At 40.6% G+C, this 20,740-nt stretch overlaps 1 protein-coding gene across 4 annotated transcripts; it reads right to left on the reverse strand.

Annotated features, from left to right (window-relative positions):
- Positions 1-285: 285 nt before the first annotated feature.
- On the reverse strand, positions 286-20,722 carry ANGPTL5 (angiopoietin like 5). Of its 4 annotated transcripts, none has more exons than XM_079973995.1 (8): positions 20,613-20,722; positions 15,927-16,074; positions 11,501-11,604; positions 10,668-10,761; positions 9,858-9,958; positions 5,028-5,148; positions 3,618-3,803; positions 286-2,050 (listed from the first exon to the last, which is right to left on the reverse strand). In XM_079973995.1, exons 2-8 carry the CDS (start codon positions 15,979-15,981, stop codon positions 1,740-1,742), a joined length of 972 nt encoding a protein of 323 aa, XP_079830121.1. In that variant the 5' UTR covers positions 15,982-16,074; positions 20,613-20,722; the 3' UTR covers positions 286-1,739. The 4 variants fall into 4 exon arrangements, with proteins under 4 accessions (XP_079830121.1, XP_079830120.1, XP_079830119.1 ...); XM_079973994.1 differs by lacking the exon at positions 20,613-20,722 and adding an exon at positions 19,095-19,780; XM_079973993.1 differs by lacking the exon at positions 20,613-20,722 and adding an exon at positions 18,845-19,780.
- Positions 20,723-20,740: the final 18 nt, after the last annotated feature.

Raw genomic sequence — 20,740 nt, forward strand, 5'->3', positions numbered from 1 at the left:
TAATTCGGAATTTATATGATGTGATTTAATTTGATGTGATTGGCCAGTTAATAAAAATTATTTAAAAAAAAAAAAGAGCCACAGGTGAGAGCTGAGTAGCTGGGTGGGGACCAAGGGTGGACAAGCTACCCCTAAAGGAGCACAATGTGTTCCCCACCAGAGGTACTACCCCTCCCATACCCACAGAGAAAGTCAGGAAATCCCCCCCACAAAAAAATTTGCTCAAACGTGGGTTGTGTGACTCAACACTGCCCAGAGAGTGGGGGAAGAGAAGCAACAGGAACATATGCTATATTACTTTATTATTATTATTAAGATTTCCACAAAACAGAAGTTTCAAAAACAAAAAAACATTTTTTTAAAAAAAGAAAGACATTGGGAACAATGTTAATATTCCTTCCTGCTGGGAAACATTCAATCAAACCACAGCAAGTTGTTTTATACTTCAGAAAATAATGATGTGAAAATCAAGCCCTATCATTTTGCATAATTATATAAAATAACAGTGTGGTGGCTTAGCACTGTGTATGAACCCTATCAGTGCTCCTAACTTCAATGATTTATTTTTTTAAAAAAAACAACCATCTGTTTTATTCATATATCTCGGGGGCAAAAATCCTAAACAAATTGGTGGTACCTTTTGAAAGATAAGAGACATAATTTTATGGATATAAGTGAGTAGCTGGGCATTTTAAACAATGAAATAATATTCATGTTCTATCAATACTCAGAAAAAGTGTGCCCATTTTAGCTGTATATCTTTGAAAAGTAAGTGCTTCAGAAATCTTGGCGAAGGAAATTTTATGATGCACAATAAAAAATACCCTCCACCACCCCTTTAAGTGATTCCTTTTTATTTTCTTTCCAGAAGAGAGAAATAGCCTTATTGGTTTCCTTTCCCGGGGCTGAAATTAGCCCCAAAGGGGCCAATTAAAGCACATTTCCTATTAACTGAGTCTACCTGGCACAATGGTAAAACAAGTGTGGTACCAGCAAACGGATTTCTTTTCTGTGAATAAATATGCATGTACCTGATATGCCATCTCAGAAGAAAAGCGGCTTCTTCCCAACTCACACCTCATTCTCCCTGTTGCCTCACTGCCTGAGGAAAACAGGCACATATCACTCTTCAGTAGGTAAGATTCCCTTCCAAATCAGATCCCCAAATGCAAGCAGTCAGGTTTGGATATACCAAGAACACAGGAAGCTGCATTATAACGCAGTCAGAGCACTGGTCCATGCCGTTCAGTATTGTCTAAACTTCCTGGCAGTAGCTCTCCAGGGTTTCAGGCAGAGAGGCTTTTCCAGTCCCACCTGAGATGGCAAGGATTGAACAGGGGACCTTCTGCATGCAAACAGATGCTCTCCTGCTGCCTCCCCCTTTCTTCCAAACTTTTTCCCTTAGGATGACATCCCAGATGTTAAGTTATGTTGACTCATTTTAAAGATAAAGACGGCTCAATTGGCAACGCCAACCAAGCTGGAATTGTAGAGATCGATGCTTAAGGCATCGCGATTAAGCCAATAATGGCATCCAGGTATTTAGTGAAAATATTAGAAATGAAGGTACAACATAGTGGGATAATAATTATGTTGTGCTGGAAAGTGCTGTTGCAAAGTAAGGTGTGCAAAATGCCTCTAACATTTCTAGAAATGGACTGCTAAACTAAAACTTTGCGCGCTACAGTCTGAAATGAACTACCAGACAGCCTAATTTCAGAAAGTCAGGCATTGTTCCATTATTTGAAATATGTTCTTCTGATTTTCATTGAAACCGATCTAATTTTGACTGGTTTGTCATTCACTGTCCAGGTTTCCCACCGAATCCCTGTTGCCAGCATCCTCCTTGTGACCCGGTGAACACCATTGAGATTTGCAAGGCCGCACTGGCTGAACCACCAGCCTGTTTTCTCACTAAAGTTACTGCAGCTCTTCACGGGCTGCTCCTGGAGAGAGCAGGCTGGATTGCAGCCATCATTGTCCATATCAAATGTACTAAAAGGCAACGTGTTCTGGTTGTCTTGTTTTCTGTATCCCCGAAATGCATCACCTAAATTATAGGAACAAAAAATAGGGGAAAGTAATTAAACACATCTGAATTAAGCATTTAACAGTGCAGGTCCTGACTAACTTGGGCCCTACATACTTACTAGCTAGTAACCATGAAGGCAGTAATGCTTCTGAATACCAATTGCTGGAAACTGCAGGTGGGCAGAGTGCTGTTGCGCCCAGGTCCTGCTTGTGACCTTCCCCTAGGCATCTTGGCCACTGTGAGAGCAGGATGCTGGACTAGATGGGCCATTGGCCTGATCCAGAACACTCTTATGATGATCTTGAGTTATGTTCTTACATAAATTGTCATTCTCCTGCACTTCTTCTACGCGTCACAGATTCAAGCAGAGGATGGGAAACAGTCTCTGCTAATCTATATTACACTTAAATAGACACAATAGGAAGTGCTTCATTCATGAATTGCTCCTAGCAGCAATATCTGGAAGCAGATTTATAGGGCAACTTTCTTTTCTGTGGCATGCTGAATTATCTAACACTGACTTTTACTTCTGCTGTGAGCGAAGTATGTGTGATGTCACCAAAAAGGTCTTTGTGCCTATGAAACATTTACCTAATACTCTTCTACTGGAGGACTCCCACAGCCTAAGCAAGAACTTCTTCCAGAATTCACGCACTACCCTTGTAGTATGAGCTGGCTTTCTGTGGCTAAGTATCAAAATATACACAGCTTGACTTTGACTGCCTCGTCTTGTTTGCTCTAGTCTCCCAGCAACACCTATGGCTTCTAGACTGGCCAAAAAACATCATCAGTGAAGTCTTTAACGATGATTTTAAGCAAACTCTTTACTTGCCTTGAAATCATTCTGCCTATTAACCAAACTGTGTGTAAGGTTTTGACTTAGATTATTCTGAAATAGCTGGCCTAATACATTGCCTTACCACCTAGCTCCGTGCTATCAGTAAAATCTCAGTTATCTTTTCCTCTAAGAAACAAACAAGTAATGGTGGCTGAATCCTAGTTTTAGCAATTGCTTGCCCCAATTCTTGGTCTATATTAGTTTTCCACAACCTGGCACCCTATAAATGCTAACTCCCATCAGCCCCAGCCACGTGGCCAATGATCAGCAGGAATGATGAAAGCTGTAGTCCAAACATCTGGATAACGTCAGGTTGGCAAAGGCTGTCCTACATTATGGATGCTCACAATTGTGTATATACACATGTAGTCTTACGTTACTAGAAAGACATACAGTAAACTGTGGGGAGGTTCTCATGCAATCCCTTCCAGTGTCTCCAGTGTCTCTTAAATTACTCCCTTTACAGATTTACACACCATCTCTCAGCAAAAGGTTCCCAAGGCAGTTCACATAAGCAGCCATAACGTGTAATATGGGAGCTAAGTACCTTGGCTATGACAACGTTGGTGATCTCAGAGCTTGGAAAATGTGCCTCTGAAATCATGATACTTGCTCCAGCCAAGACACAGGAGCTCCTGGCAGATGTTCTATAGTTTATTGTCTATATTTGTTGACTTGCCACCCTATTTTCACATTTGCAGAGCCTATCATTTTAAAGCTAGACTGCTGCTCCCGTCTGAGTCTTACCGGCATTTCCAGAGTAACGTCCTAAATGTATTTTAAAAGAGCACGCTTCATCCTCTAACCAAAAACTGTCATACGATGCGTATGCATACGTGTCATCTTCAGCCTCCAAGCCCACATAAAGCATGAAGCTGGCTGTTTTCTGGTTTGCTATGTGGAAAATATTTCGGAGGCCGAGCCAAAATTCCCCTGTAAACAGAATTAAAATAAAACTCTAAAAGAACAGAAGTGAAGATTTATCCCTCCACACACACACACACACACACACACCTTCAATCTGTTTGCTATTAATCCCGAACTAGTTAAAGGAAGCTATGTTTAATTATTGATTTATACCCCGGCTTTTTCCTCTGACACACACACAAGGCAGCTTACAGATAAAAATGAGAACCGTTAAAAACACAGAAAAAACTATTATTAAAACAATCATTAAAAAACAATTATATATTGATAGAATTAAACTAGCTACATAATCAATCTGATCTATAACAAAGCAATGATCTGAAACTTCACGTATAGGTTCAGCTAAACAACAATCTGCTCCCTCAGTAACCGCGGAAGTAGGAAATGCTCAGTACATGCAGTGGGAAATATCAGTGTATTGTGCTTGATATGGTTCCATTAGGATGCTCTGCCCTTGGAGGCCAATGGTGTGTGTGGGGGGGGGATTTTCCAGGTGATATGGCAGGCGTTCCTGTCAGAGCCCTGGCTCTCGCCCATTATAAATCATACCCCACTTCCCACAGGTATACAGCTCAGGACCTCCACTCTTATTAACTCTCAGACATGTTGGGTTTCTATTCCTCTCACTCTGCAGATACTGTGTAGGATTGGTTCATCACATGTCTGTGTTATGCATTCCAGCACCAACTGTTGGTATCACGGGAGTGGATGTTTACTGTACTCTGTTTACTGTACTCTGTTGTTGTTGCTTTCATTTCTGACTTCTCTCTGAGGAAGATCAGAGAGAGGAGACATGTTTTCTTTGGTTCTGCCTTATGCTTAATAAAGGAGCTTCGTGTTCACAACCCCAGCCTAGTTCTGACTGCGTTTTATCTCTGCTGGACTCTGGATGTGTGCTCAATGTCTCCAAGACGTGAGTAAATCATCGGGGAAGGCTGTCGGAACTCCCTAGAGCTGCACGCTGATGGGAGGGACAGGTTGGAAACGTTCTTGTTGTTCGCCTGGGGGTCATCCATGCCCCTGGCTGACCCAATAAGAAGAATCTACCTCACATGGTTGTTGAAAGGATAAAATGGGAAGGGGGCAACCATGTGTGTCACCTTGAGCTCCTTGGAGGAAAGGGAGGGATATAAATATAATAACAAAAAAAACATGGACACACCAAATTTGTAGGTCCCTAGCTGGGCTGGAGTAACCAGAAAAAAGTCCTAACAAATAACAAATTGCTACCTTCAAGGTCACCAAATCCATTCAAATAGTCAGACCATGTCCTTTGAAATTCAACGAGCCCCTCAGTTCTCTTCTGGATCACTGTCCATCCCCCTCCTCGAAAATCCATCTCACACAATACCTGAAATGTATATAGATGATGGTGGTGAAATCTTTTTGTAAAGAAGCTGGCAAATTCCCACTGCGCGCGCACACACACACCCCGGCCAAATTAAGCAAACACTAACATTTGTACACAATATGGATTTCTACAAAGATTGGCTTTCAGTTTTTCACAGCGAGTTCACTAATTCTTCTCATTTTCCCTTCCCTTTAAAGAGGTCTTGGAAAAATTCTTGGAAATAATTTGTTCAAGCTAGGTGCAGCAATGTTATCAACACAGGACACACACACACACACACACACACACACATGTATTTATATGTGTGTATGTGTATATGTATGTATATGAAAGAAAATAGCTTTTCTGAAGCTTGCAGGGATTGCACCTTTGACATGCATACCTGGGGCTTAGAGTCAAATTATTAGTCAATGAGTGTATAGATTTCAAAGCTAATTTCTTTATTTTCTTTTTCAGATGTCCTCTTTCAATAACATTGCTATAGTTATATATAAACGGAGCAAGGCTATTTTAACAGTGTGTGAGAGAAAGAGAAAGAGAGAGATGTTTGGACCAAATCCAGCCCTCTCCCAAACAGCTTCGTGGGTGGATATCAGCTTTTGCAAAGGTACACAGTCCTGATAACTAGACCAACCAGAAATGAGGGACATACATGTGGCACCCATTTGTGTATGCTGTTTCCAATTGAATTAGGTGTGCTTTCCATGTGAAGGGCCTCTAGCAGGCAACTGCTTTTCCTTTTTTGCAATTTAACTTCTATTCAAGAGTGAGCCGTCAGACTTTTCTGCACCTCTTCCTTCTCTGTTCTGAAGTGCCTTCATCTGGCCCTCTCTGAAATTCAAAATCCTAATTTTATTTTCAGTTTTAACCTCCTCCTTAGTTGCTACACATCCTATAACCATGTTTTTCCATTAGTTCTTGATCTCTGGCCAGTGTCATAAGCAAACATTTTTACTCATTTGATGACTTCAACTTCTGTAGACATTGGCAGTCATTCCTAAACACTGGAAAGGTTTTTATTTTTTTAAAAAAAGGAAATATGGAAGTTAATTATCTTAGTTATTTCAAAAGTATCCTCCAGTGCATGCTAAACTATTTCATGATTTATATATTTAACTCCTGCAAGCAAAAAATTGGAGTAAGGATTTAAAAAAACAAAACACCATGGGAATGATACTGTCAATGTTAAGCATTTTCTTTTCAGGCCACAATGTTAGACTGAATCGGGGGTAAGGAACCAAGCCTGGGGGCCAGATGTGGGACTCCTCTTAGACTAAACCCTCTCTTTATCCACACCCGCTCTTCCCAGGCCATGCCCTTTATCATCTCTGTTCACACCCTCATTGAATGTTTTTCCTGGCTGTAATGTGTCCTTGTAGTCTAATACTGCCTCTTGCTTTCCTGGATGGAAGATAGAGAGATGTGTGTAAAACTAGTCTACTGTACCAAAGTAAAATTTACATTTGTCGCTCTGTCCACTTTTGCTTCTTGAGTGCAACACGCCTACAAAGTTGGGAGGGAGTAAGACTGGTTTGACAACCTGTCTCTCACTCAGCATGTCCTGACTACAGCCTAGGTGGCAAAGCAAGCGGTGTAGGGGTGAGCTCCCCGCTTCTCCCCACCTTGCTTGCTTCCAGGACACCCACAATGGCAACATCACCAACATCAGGGCACCATAATTTGCCCTATGATGCAGTTGTGAGAGAAGAACTCTGCCCGCCCCCCAAAAGCTCCTAGAGGACTATCTTATTATCTGCTTCAAAAAGCTTTAGATTGGTTGTGACTAGGGATAGAGGAGAAATTTGATTCAGTATGCATTTAAACCGAAATCTACCAAATCTGCACTTTCTGAAATAATATGTGAATCAAAACACAGCTATCATTCAAAATTTGCACTTATCCAAATTTTGCAATTTAGCCAAGCAATGTGAACAAAAATTATACCATATTTTTCACTCTATAAGACACACTTTTTCCCTCCTAAAAAGTAAGGGGAAATGTGTGTGCGTCTTATGGAGTGAATGCAGGCTGCACAGCTATCCCAGAAGCCAGAACAGCCCCTTCTGTTTCTCCCCCCGCTTTGGTGGAGAGGCGCTGCGCAGAGAGGGAGAGAATATTTTTTTTTTGTTCTCAGGTGCATCTTATACAGCAAAAAATACAGTATATGGATATTTTAACTATAGTGTGCATTTGATTGACATCCTATGCTCTTTTAAAATGAATTTAGGGGGGGTTATTAGGCTGTTGTTTTTATTTTGATTATGTATTTTGTGGTTTTATATTTTGATTTTATTCCGTGAACCACCCTGAGACATCTGGGTATAAGGCGGTATATAAATTCAATAAATAATAGTATATCACTGAAAATAACATACTAAAATACATTGCTTGCAAAAATGTGTACATTAGTGAAAACTGAATGTGAATGTTAGGAGAAATTCACACTAAAAAGCTGGATTTAAGATTGGAAAAATGAGAAACTGAGAGAACCAGAATTGACAGAACCTTCCATACCCGATTGTGACATTGCCACTACAATGGCCATGGGAAAGAGACCACCTCCGTTCTTGTGGCAGGACTTTCTTTCCAACCTGTCCTTTATAGTGCCAGGTTTATACCAATGAGAAGTTAGCTAGAATTTCTGTAAAGAGGCCTTTTAAAAGTTCAGTTAATTGTGAGTTCTGAATAATAGTTGTAACTCTGCAGGTACTCCTTTAGCCTGTAAACACTTGCCCACCTTTTATTCCTTGTGTTCTCACTACACAGTCCTCCGATTAAAGATCTGGAGTGCACAATCAAAAGCACATTTTCTTAAGTCTTTATTAGTCACACAAGGCTGATCTGGCAAAAGCAACAATCCCAAGACTGATCCCAAGAGGGAGTGTTTGTTTGGCAGGTCAGTTCAGATCTCTGGAACAGTATTCTGTGCACTGCTGTGACTGCATTCTTGGTTTTCAAAATCATAGTGCAGCTAAGAAGCAAAGCTCCGTGTTAAACCCTTTTTGCTCTCTCCCATAGGGGTTGAGGAAAAATTCGATTCTGTTAATTCGCACTTTCCAAAACGCTATGAGAAGTGAAACACGGCTATCTTTCAAAATCTACACTTCTTAGAATTTTGCAATGCAGCTCTCCTGCCAAGTAATCTGTAAAAAAATTCATATGTGCATATAAATGCATATATAAGTGAAAACAAAATACAAAAACACATATTAAGGGAAATTGCTTTGTAAAAATGTGTGTATTAGGCAAAGCTGCAGACAAAAATGTGCATATCAGCAGAATCCACACTAAAATGCTGGTGAATTTCCATGAAAACTTTTTTTGGGGGAGGGGGAACAAAAAACTGATGTGTAAATGTGGAGAAGCAAATTTAAGAATGGAAAAATAAGAAACCGAAACTGGCATGTTTATCCATCCTGGGGGTGTGAACGCAGCCTTGGCAGCCACTTTATCTTTACTGTTAAAGTGTCATATAAGAAATATGTCACATTGGTATTTATGATTTTTCTTGTCAACTACACAAAAGGAGAGACAGAGCTTCGCGCTGTGACAAATGGGTGTTCTGTCTTGTTGGCATTTGTAAATGAATTCAGCGTTTTCTTACAAGCATCACTAGTATTTCATTTACTGATATTCTGCAATTCAGTGAAAGATCAGCAAGCTTATATCAAACACAGTTAAACAATTAAGCCCCCTCAATTTCAAAGAGACTAATTTACACAATGCATTTCTTGCTCCCATAAGCAGACCTAGTCTTCCCCTATATTTGTGTGGACAAATGAGATAGGGTCATACAGTAAAAGGCTGGAGTTCTGTGGCAGAACACCTGCTTTGCATGCAAAAGTTCAATCCTGCACATCTCCAGGAAGGACTTGGAAAGACTCCTGTCTGAAACCCTGCAGAACCAATACCAACTGGGTAGTCACTTAGGACTAAACTACATGGACGAATGATTCAGTATAAGTCAGTTAGTGAACGTCAGAGGAAGTCAAAGACTGCTCCTTGGGGTAGTTGTGTGTTACTCCTAGGTATTCCTGGGACCCCTATATCTGTTCTTCCACCTACTGCTAGTGATAGCTCTGAGCCCTTGGAATACTGCTCAAAGAAAAACAAGTTGGCATAGCTAATGAGCTGTCAGTCTCACAAGGTAAGCTTTTCATCTGTAGGAGAGTGCTAGTTCTCCCTTTGCCCAGGCTAAACCATGATGCTCAAATGGTACAGCCATCTAAACTTCCCAAGAGCCATAGTCTCTCAGGGTGTTTGCTAGCTGAGAAAAATTACAAGCAAGAGGATTGCCTAAGACTTTGAGGACTGCTGACATGCTATAAAAATTATTATACTTAGTGCCAACATTGCTATTCTTTCCTATGGGAGTTGAACCACCCTGCTAGTTTTTAGTTTGGAAAAAAAAGGGTACTTGAAATGCCTATGAAAAATAGTGAATCAGCCGCATTGTACTCATCTGCTTTTCAATGTTTCATGCTACAGTCAGTACATTTCAGTGACTATGTTTCCTATCCTCTAAGTTACAGTACTTCCAGTTGAACAAACTGACCCCCCCATATCAGATTTAAAATATTGGCACTTGGAGGCGGCTTGGAAAGTGTTAAAACCACTGCTAAAGCGACAGGGACTGCTTTGATGCAGCCATAAGAAGAGGGGGGAAACAACAATCTAAGCAAACAGTAAAAATGAAAAATCTGTATTACCTCAAAGGGATAACTTGATCCTTCTGGATGGATTATGTAGAGACCGCTTGGAGTTTTTGTAACAGAGCCAATGGTATCTTTAATATCGCTGCAATCCAAACCTGGCAGACAACATTACCAGAGGAAGTTCAGGTTCAATTTTGTAAAATGGAAACAGAGTTAACCTTTTCTCTGACAGTCACTTTCCCCCTGAACTGCCTCCCCCTGGCTTTGACTCTCTGCCAAGGTTTCGGACCCATGTGAATATAAACAAGAACATGGAACGCAGGCTTCTAGGCAAAGTGACTGGTAGGTAAAGGTTAAGCATGCACACACAAGCACACATTAGTTGCACCTGACTGCAGTGCAACATGTTTTTTGACCCATAGATTATTGTACCATTCCAAAGAATTAGTTTACCCACATTTGAGAATAATGTAGCTGTTAATCTGCATTTTCCCATTTGCATTAGACTTGAGTAGTCCGCATTGGCATATATTTGAATACAAGGAGCAACTTCTGTCTTTCCCCTTCATATCCAATCAGATGGATGGCAAAGAAAAATAATTTATTACTTCCTATTAATTATTATTATTATTGCTACTATTTCATAAAATTTATATACCTTTTATTTAAAAAAAAAACTCTCAAAGCAACTTACAAAAAGAATACAACAGTGAAATGATCAATAAACACTTTTGTTTTTGCAAAATCAGTAATGGCAAACCACTCCCCCACCCCCAATCTTTCTTATTTGTACCACTGCCTTACCAGGAGGAGTTACGAAGCAAGAAGAGAAATGGAAAAAGTCAGGAAGCAAAAAGTATTTACCGTGAGACTGAACAGCTCGATGAGGAAATACATCAATTGGTTTTCTAGATAGGTCTGTGTTTAAAAGCATAACCCGACTCATCAGTTCATTGACCTGTGTGATCACAAGAAAAACCTTAAACCATTCTGAATGTTCAGGGGAGCCCAGCATTGCCTTCTTTTCTTTTCTTTTATTCATAACCTTGAAACAAACATTAACATGGGATGTAATTCAGCCCAAATTAGGTACTTCTACAATCCCAAGAAAAATTACTAAATGGGGCTTAAATATACTGAATATACATCTGATGGCACACCCCATTGATTTTGGTCGATTAAACATGTTTCATGTGGAGTAATCCTAAGAAAAACTTCTCAGAAGGAAGTAACACTGAGCTCAGCAGGAGTTAGAAATTAAGCTGAGGACAATAGCCTAAGTATCTCCTAGTAAAATCAATATGACTGAAGAATGCTTAACTTTGGCTAGCTCATACACACGGTTTATAATTCATATTTTTAAGAATACAGCTGCGATTTCCCACCTATTCACTGACTCATACAGAATAAATCTGAGGAGGGTCCTACTTAAAAAGCTAATAATATATTTGCTGACCTTAATGGCTCCCTCATATCTACCCAAAATGGTGTTTGTGGCACTGTAAGATTTCAGCAGTTTCTTCCCAATGCCAAAAACAATAACCAAATACATGCTGTTGCAAGACAAACTGTTTTTATGAAATGTGCTCACTATGTTTGTAAACTGGATTTTGACATTTAGTTCAGCTGAATTAAGATCATTCAGTAGAATTAGTCCTGTACAGAAAGAAATGCCTTCTGCAAATAATAACTGATACCTGATCGGAAAGATAATCGAGAGAAGACTGGTGATCATCCATCATGTTCCGTATCATCTTCTTGGTACTTCTTGCATATTCAACTAGAGAATTCTGCAAGTTCCCTTTAAGCAAACAGACCGTCAGTCATTAAAAAAGTTACTGAAATAATGCAATGACACATAACAGAGCTTTCTTCAGCAATTAGCATTGTGTGGTAATATTTCAAGCAGGGTAAAAGCCTGACTATATGTGATGCTCACAATTGTGATGCTAACTATCTGTGTGATTAGTAATCAGGTTGTTGGTTTCTTTTTAATTAAATGCCAGGCACAAGGGACAAACAGTAATCAGCACTGCAGTACTGGGGCAGGTTTAAACCTTCCCTCCCCAGCTGTGTACTTCCTCAAACTCGCTACCATAGTAATTGACAGTAGGTTGGAACTCCCATTCACATCAGTGGGAACTTTCCTCTTTCTAATAATAATGGTGGTATGAGGACATTTACTGAGATCACAGCTGGGGAGAGAAACCTCAAAACACCTCTCCTTGCACATTGTGAAGTTGGAAACAATCTCTGCTTCTTCATGGTTTTTGTTGTTGTTGTTGTTTCTTTGTTTTCTAAGCCAACGTGATTACTCAGCACTTCGTTAGCGTCACACACAGTTAGGCCCTAAATCGGCTTCTTTGTAAAAAGTGGGATTTGGATGATTTGTGGATTTGAATCAAATTGCTTAGTGTCTTAAGGTGCTGGGGGTGGCACATCAAGACGATGATACCTCAGTCCCTGTATCTCCAGTTCAAAGGATTGCAATAAACAGGGCTAAGAAAGTCATCTGTCTTGGGAGTATATTTGTTTGAGGATTTGTAGGAAGTTGGGGGCAAATTTCATGTTAGTTAGTACTGCTAATATGTATTTCCACTCTAAGCAATCAAAGGCTTTGAGGATGTCTAGGGACATAATTGTCAATGGGAGTTTCGTTGCCTTGCTGTGTTCGATCAGGTTCAGTAGTTTCCTGATGGGGTCTGTTATATTGCGGCCAGGGACAAAGCCAGTCTGGTCTGGGGCTATTAACTTGTGTAGGAAGATTTTTAGGCGGTTGGCCAAGATTGATGTGAATATCTTGTAGAGTTAACAATATGGATTCTAATACTATAGCTATCCAAAGAGGCACGAAACAAGGATGCCCACTGTCTCCCTTCTTATTTATCCTGGCTCTGGAACCCTTAGCAATCCGCATCCGAGCAGCCACAGACATCAAGGGAGTGGAAATAAAAGGCAGAACCTATAAATTAGGGCTCTTTGCAGATGACCTAATGGTGACAACACCAGACCCCATAAACACAGCAACCTCCCTAATCAGAGAACTCAACAAATTTGCAATGGTGTCGGGCCTACAGGTAAATTTTACAAAGTCAGAAGCTATGTGCTTCAACACCCCTCCTCACACCCAAAAAGAGCTCACGAAGGTCACCAAAATAAAACTCTGCCACACCAAGTTCAGATACCTAGGGGTACAAATAACCAGAAACCTCAACAAATTGTACCTCCACAACTACAAGCCAAATTAACAAAGACCTAAAGAGATGGAATAACACGAATTTCACTCTCTCAGACAAAATAGCCATGATCAAAATGATCACACTCCCAAAACTAACCTACCTATTCCAAACCCTCCCAATCTGGATCCCCTCAACCCAACTCCGCAGTTGGCAGAGAAAACTACACTCTTTCATCTTCTCACATAAAAACCAAGAATAAGCCCCAAATACCTGCACCTCCCCACCTCAGAAGGAGGATGGGGAATCCCCAACATAGAAGCATATTACATTGCCAACCAAATACGTCATATAATTCCATACATACTAGAAGATGAGACAAAACAATGGGTACACCTAGAGAGGGACACAATTGAAAATACCTGCACCACAACATACCCACTCCTCCCAAACAAACTAAAGAAAATTCCCACAACACTTAACAGGTACACACAGACCATGCTCAAAGCATGGAAAACACAAATAGGCAAACTATCCCCAACCCCATCCCCACTAATCCCCCTGGTGTACCACCCATTATTCCACCATGCAGCACAAAACCTCCAGATAAAAGCCTGGCGAACCAAAGGCTTATATCGCCTAATAGACTTTTATAAAAATAACAAACCCTTGTCAACACAAGAAATACAAGACAAACTAGAAGACACCCAAATGCCCTGGTTAACACAACACCAACTACATGCCCTCTTAAACAACCCAACAGTAAAATCAGCAGCAACTAGGCCCCTGACAACCTTTGAAAACCTCCTCCTAACCACAAAGGGAAATGGTAAAGGGACGGTATCTGCAATATACAAAATACTACTCCAAAATCCCGCAAATCCCCTAGACGCAATCAAAAAACAATGGGAGAATGACATAGGCTATGAGATTAACCCCACTCAATGGACCAGAATGTGGTCTAAACCCCCCTTTAAATCCATATCAACGAAAAGAAAAGAACTCACACTGAAACTCACCTACAGGTGGTACCTAACACCAAGGAAACTAGCGCTAATACACCAGGAACCTCACCAAAATGCTGGAGAGGGTGCACCTCCACAGGCACATACCTCCACATGTGGTGGGAGTGTCCCAAAATCCAACTATTCTGGACAACAGCCATGCAAGAAATATGTAAAATAACAAAGCAAGTATTAGACTTCACCCCAGAATTGGCCCTACTAAACATCTTCCAAGACAACAATGCGCATTTACTCCACAAAGAACTCATAACCCACCTACTTTCAGCAGCCAGAAACACCATAACCAGACACTGGAGAGACCTGTCAGGAGTAAGCATGGACCAATGGTACCAAATAGTATGGGAAACAGCCCTACTAGAAAAATTAACTAACAAACTGAAACTGACACGGGGACAAACAGAAGAAGACACCTTCACCCCGGTATGGCTCCCCTTTATCACATATACAGCCCAACAGGACAATGACAATAATCCACCAACAGCATACAAATCAATATGGCTAACTTGATCCAAAACACCCACCCACCTCACTCACACACGAAAACAAAGATCACCACAGCCAATCACAAACAAACAATCACATCCTAGGCCAACCCCAACCTCTCTCACCACCAAAGGAACACAAGTGAACAACACAAGCACGCTGACACCAAACTACATACATTAAGCATAATAGAAACACCGCTACCCCACCCCACCCCCATCCATCTCCCCTCCTTCCACCCTCCTTTCTTTTTTTTTTTCTTTTTTTTTCTTTTTTCTTCTCCCCCTAATGCCTCAACAAATGAAATGGATTTGTAAAAATGTTACACGGGGAAAAAAAAAATACGAGGCATTACACTTACACTGTAAAACAAGAAAACCCTTAATAAAATATATTAAAAGAAAGTCATCTGTCAGGATAACCTGAAGAACTAATGCCAGTCAGAGCAGACAAGACTGAGCTGGGTGGATCAACAACCAGAATAAGGCAAGTTTTGCATGTTCATGCCACTTAACATCAGTGTCTGCATTTGTAGATGCAGAAAATTCCTGAAACAAACCAGAGTTGCGGCAGGAAATGAAGTATTTATATTACGAATGTGGAAATGTTCGGCCTACTAGGTTTAGAACTGTTTCACCCTGTGCTCATCCAACCCCACCAAGCTTTAGATATATGACACCTGTGTTGAGTGAATGAGCTGCACTAGCTGCCTGACAACCAAATGAAGTTCTGGGTTTTGCTACTGATATTTAAATCCTAAACAACCTGGGATCAGGATACCTAGCAGTCCCAGTATGGACCAAGGCAATCGTTAAGAACAGGCATTGGCAAACTCGGCCCTCCAGATGTTTTGGGACTACAACTCCCATCATCCCTGACCACTGGTCCTGTTAGCTAGGGATGATGGGAGTTGTAGTCCCAAAACATCTGGAGGGCCGAGTTTGCCTATGACTGGTTAAGAATTTTCAAAGATCCATAACCAGTGGATTGCCACTTAGCAACAACATGGAAGTAGGCATTCTCAGTGTAGCACCCACCCTCTGAAATGCCTTCTCTCAGGTTACTCATGAGGTGGAGATAGTAATGATCTTTAACCAAAGCTTTAAAATGTGTATGTTCACAGTTTCCCTTAGTTTTAAATTTTTAGTTTTGCACCCTGCTCAGTTTTAATTGTGATTTACACTTATGATGTATTTTTATCTTATTTTTATCTACTTTTTAGGAAGCTTTGCTGAGTGTTGTTGCATTTTAATTGCATTTATGTAAATTTCTTAATATAGTGAAAATAGGTAAGTAGTATATTTATTTTTAATAAATAAACTTAACATACTGTGAGCGAAATACAAATAAGTTCAATATCGTATCATTTTAGCAATATCCCAAGTTAGCTTGCAACAGTGAATGAAAGGAAAGAGTTTCTAAAATACAAAAGTACATACTACACATGTAATGTTTTTCTTCTCTTAACACTTTAGCTTGAAAATCACAGGGCATGTGACATTTTTTCTTCTCCTGTGGATTTTCCGAAGATTTATTTTTTGTTCCTGGACTGGCTGCCTCTTCCACAGTGGTTGTGGCGAAAGTACCCTAGAATACCAAACAGAAGGGGGGAAAGATCTGTACAGAATGTAGATAAAACGGGCTCTTGATTATCAAGAATTTAAAAAGATGGCAAATATTTTCATCTCAGAATAAGATGGTTCAGAAGATGTGAAATCTAGGCTGTTAAGTGGGGCAGCGTAGAGGAGCACATGGCACCAAAAAGCTGCACTGGCTGCCAGTGTTACCAAGCCAAATTCAGGGTGATATGTACTGACTAAAGTACTGTCACATTTATGCTTATTTAATATGTGATCAGCTTAGAAAAGAGCTAGAAAATCTCTGCAGAAGTTATATAATTGGGTATTACCCAGTATGACTCGGGTGGTTTCCAGGAATATGTAACCCAGCCACAGAGCACAAGGCGTAATACAGTGCCCCTTGACAAAGTAAAAAAGGGGGCTTTTCCCTCCTCACTGAATGATGAGAAAAATCACAACCAACCCTCAGATGTTGAATTAAGGGTACAGAGCTTAAAAGCACAGGGTATGACTTTTCAGGCACAGGGCTGTATGGCCAGTACCTTCCAGTTTACAAATTAAATGCTGATGTTTTAATGCTCCCATTTTAGCATAAAAATGAGAAGTTAAGAGAGAGGTTTTAAAAATGGAAATATTGAACTGTTGAACTTCCTGAAGCAATGAAGAAAATGCCATTGGCTTTCCAAATATTTCCTTCAAATTCCTCTCCTTCCCCATATAAAGAAATATTCCGTTAGCACAGCTCATAGTTTTTATTAGACTGTATTCTTTGCAGCTCTCCTGCAGCCCCAACAAAATATACTTATTTATTACTTTAAGGCCACAATCCTAAACACTCTAGGGAGTAAAACCTATAAAGTTGCCTTATACTGAGTTAGCCCATTGTTCTACATAGCTTAGTATTGTCTACACCAGGGGTCAGCAAACTTTTTCAGCAGGTTGGCCGGTCCACTGTCCCTCAGACCTTGTGGGGAGCCAGACTATATTTCGGAATGGGGAAAAAAGAGTGAATTCCTATGCCCCACAAATAACCCAGAAATGCATTTTAAATAAAAGCACACATTCTACTCATGTAAAAACAGGGTGATTCCCAGACCGTCAGTGGGCTGGATTTAGAAGGTGATTGGGCCAGATCCGGTCCCTGGACCTTAGTTTGCCTACCCATGGTCTGTGTAGACTAACAGCAGCTCTCCAGAATTTCAGGCTTGTTTTTCCCCTCAGTGCTACCTAGAGGTGACAGGGACCTTTTGAGACCTTTTGTATACAAGGTATGAACAAACTGAGCTACAGCTCTTTCCCACAGTATCTTCCCCTTCTGGCAGGGGCAACATCATAAAAATAAAGCAATTACTAAGGCCAAAGAACTGTAAGCAGCCAACTATACAGATTTTAAACAGTGTTAAGTAATTAGAGAACTGAGGTGAGAATGAAGCTCAAGAAATTGCCTTACATGCAATCCTATTATACATGTATTATCAGAAGTAACTCACATTAAATGAAATGGGGCTTACTCCCAGGTAAGTGAGTATAAGGTTTTAGCATCAATTACAAACTGACCCTTGACAAAATAGCAATAACATAACCAGATGTTGGTTAAGTAACCTAGAACTTTAGGGTTTTACACACACACACACAGCCAGAAACATTATAACACTGGAATGTAATCCTCCCTTAAAAATGTTTTTTCAAAACTTTCTACACAAACCCATTGAGAACCCATTGCAATAAAGGATCAGAATGCCCCATGACACAAGTAAACTAAAAACAAATGATGTTATTTTGTATTTACAGTAGTGTATGTGTGTTTAGAAGACGATCCAAAAATTGCAAAGGCCATTTACTATTTGTAAAGAGGTATGCCTCCAAGTTCAACTTTTATTAATGACCTGATAAAAAGCCATGCCTTCACAGACGTTAATGAAAAAACTCTCAGTAACTTTAGTGGGGACTTCAATCTATCTTTTCAACTAGGCAAGCAACTGCATTTACTATGTTAGTTACATTAATATATTTTCAGCAGGGTCTTTTCAATAGAAATACAGCTGCACTCTGTAGACACACAATAGCCCTCCAAAGCAAAAACATGTTGAAAGCAGGATTTCCTTAATCTTATCAAGGCAATACATTGCAAACCTTACCATTGCAGAACATGGCTTGGCATTACCAAACACAGTATCGGCCCCAATGAAAAATATGATATTTAGGAAGATCAGTGAGGATGCACTGAGATGGATCATCTCTGAATTGAAGAAAGGAAAAGGTTTCGAAGAATTTCAAACTGCCTTGGAAAAGACTGTCCACTAACTGATGAAGTCTTGAGTTAAGAATTCAGGAATGTGTACAGCATAAACATTAGCCAGAAAGCCAACCCTTTTATGCCCGGACTTCAGAAAACTTACACAAAATTTTATGTAACCCATGTCTGCTTTAATCCCCCAAGCAATTGTAAAGCATAAAATCATTTGATCCTAAAAGCAAATATTGCTGACATAAAGCAGTTGCTACTTAATTAAGATCTGAAAATAACTGTTCTGGGAGGGTTGGATCAGTGCCAATGTTCTGCAGGATGAAGTGCAGGGCTCTTTTTTTATATGGCTTGGCAGATCTTTGCCCAGGCCATAGCATCTAGCCACCTGGAGCAGACCACATTGAAGGTGTTTCTGGAGACCCCCATCCCCAAAACGGCTTGCCAGAAAGCCCACCCTCCCCCTCCACCATTCCTCTCTTCATCTCTTCTTCACACTATCTGAAATGCTACAGATCTTCCTCCCCTCTACCTTCTCTACCTTCCATCCTCGCACATGCTCAGGTCTTCCTCTTTCCCTTTCTCCATGCTGTTTCAAGAAGTGTAGAGAGAAAGAGAAGGCTGCCAGGGGAAATTCAGCTCACAGGATGCCAGCTACCAATCCCTGTTCTTGAGGAGAAAACAGCAAAAAAATCCTAACTACTGATTTCAGACTCTGACCATCTGGAAATAATATACAGATCAGCTTGCACTAACTCACAGGAACAAAAAATGCCACTGACCTCAATAAGAAATGGCTTAGGTCCATGGTACCTCAGCCTTCACCAACCTGGTGCCCTCCAGATGTCTTGGGACTGCAGCGCCCATCAGCCAGCACCAGCGCTCACGCTGGCAGGGGCTGATGGAAGTTGTAGTCCAAAACTTCTGGAGAGCTCCAGGCTGATGAAGGCTGCCTTCTTTATATCAGAGGCTCAATGAGGGTGGGGACATCTTGCCCACCCACAGTCACACCTGAGAGCCAGTGTATCATAGCGGTTAGTCTTAAACTAAGACTTGCGAGAGACCAGGGTTCAAATCCCCACTCCTCCATGGAGCTCACTGGGTGAACCTTGGTCCAGTCACTGCCTCCCAACCTAACCACCTAACAGGGTTGCTGTTGGGATTAAATGAGCAGGGAGAATAATAGAATTGAAGGAACCACAAGCCTAACCCTCTCCAAGGCAGGAATCTCAACAAACAACTGCCCCTTTTTGTTTAGGCAGGTGTTTGCCTTACTGAGTTGGAGACTATCACTAAATTAACCCCCCCACACACACACACCTTTTGGTAATATCATATTTCTGCAATATGTATTACTGTACCTTTCAGGTTTTCACTTAGAATCACAGAATTGTAGAGTTGGACGGGACCCCTGAGGGTCATCTAGTCTAATGTACAGGTAAGCTGCCCTGGAGTACTAGAAGGACGGTACGTATAAATATAAAAATGTGGTGGCGTAGCCAAGAAAATCAAGAAAAATACTTAACTGAGGTTCTGCCCCCCTAACATGAAGCCTGCCCCTTCCCAACATAAATCCTGGTTATGCCCGTGCATATATGTAAATGTGGCAATGATATATGTATATGTATTTATTTTTTACACACACACAAAAAGGTCAGGGGCCAGTCAAGCCTTACCTGATTTAAATTTTAAAAAATATTCTACAGGTAGCTGATTGATTGCATTTATATATCCCTCCCTTCTCTAAGGAGCGCAAGGTGGCATACCAGGTTTTCTCTCCCTGTTCTTTTAATCCTCACAGCAAATATATCAGCCTAACCTCAAATGAGGTGGTTAGGCTCATTGCTTTTATCTTCTCTGGGGGGACGCAGGGATACGCATACCCCTAAACATTTTGTGAATCTTTGTACTTTTGTCCATTTACTGTATTTGTTTTTCCTGGTTTGAACTATAAAATGGTGATTTTCTTGAGTCAAAATGAGAGTACGCCTAAACATTTTTTAAAAGAAAAAAAAGCACTGGTTAGGCTTATATATACATATGTATATATGTGTGTGAGAGTATACACACACACATATACATATGTGTATGCAATGTGTATATATATGTGTGTGTGTGTGTGTGTGTGTGTGTTTATTTTTTTTTTTTTTTGCCTATATATATCGGCAAACGCAAAAAAACCCACATTCCCTCACCCCTCCAAAAAAGATAAAATATTCGAGGAATATACACACACACACATAGATATATATTCGACGGCGGGGAAAAGGCTAAACGGCCAGCAGTATATATACATATACATATATTCGACGGCTGGGAAGAGACTAAACGGCCAGCCCGGAAAGGCGTCTCCTCCTCAGAGTCTCCGCCTCGGCGCGGCCCTTGTCTCGGAGCCGGCCCCTGCGCATGGCGCTCCGCCCCTTCTCCT

Source organism: Podarcis cretensis (genome assembly GCF_951804945.1).
Source record: "Podarcis cretensis genome assembly, chromosome: 4".
Classification (NCBI taxonomy): domain Eukaryota; kingdom Metazoa; phylum Chordata; class Lepidosauria; order Squamata; family Lacertidae; genus Podarcis; species Podarcis cretensis.

Coding starts and splice junctions, on each gene's coding strand:
- ANGPTL5 (XM_079973992.1), bottom strand. CDS start 18,304: ATGATCCATCTCAGTGCATCCTCACTGATCTTCCTAAATATCATATTT. Junction 16,075..18,205: donor CCAAGCCATGTTCTGCAATG/GTAAGGTTTGCA, acceptor TTGGTATTCTAG/GGTACTTTCGCCACAACCAC. Junction 5,149..9,857: donor GATCAAGTTATCCCTTTGAG/GTAATACAGATT, acceptor TATACATTTCAG/GTATTGTGTGAGATGGATTT.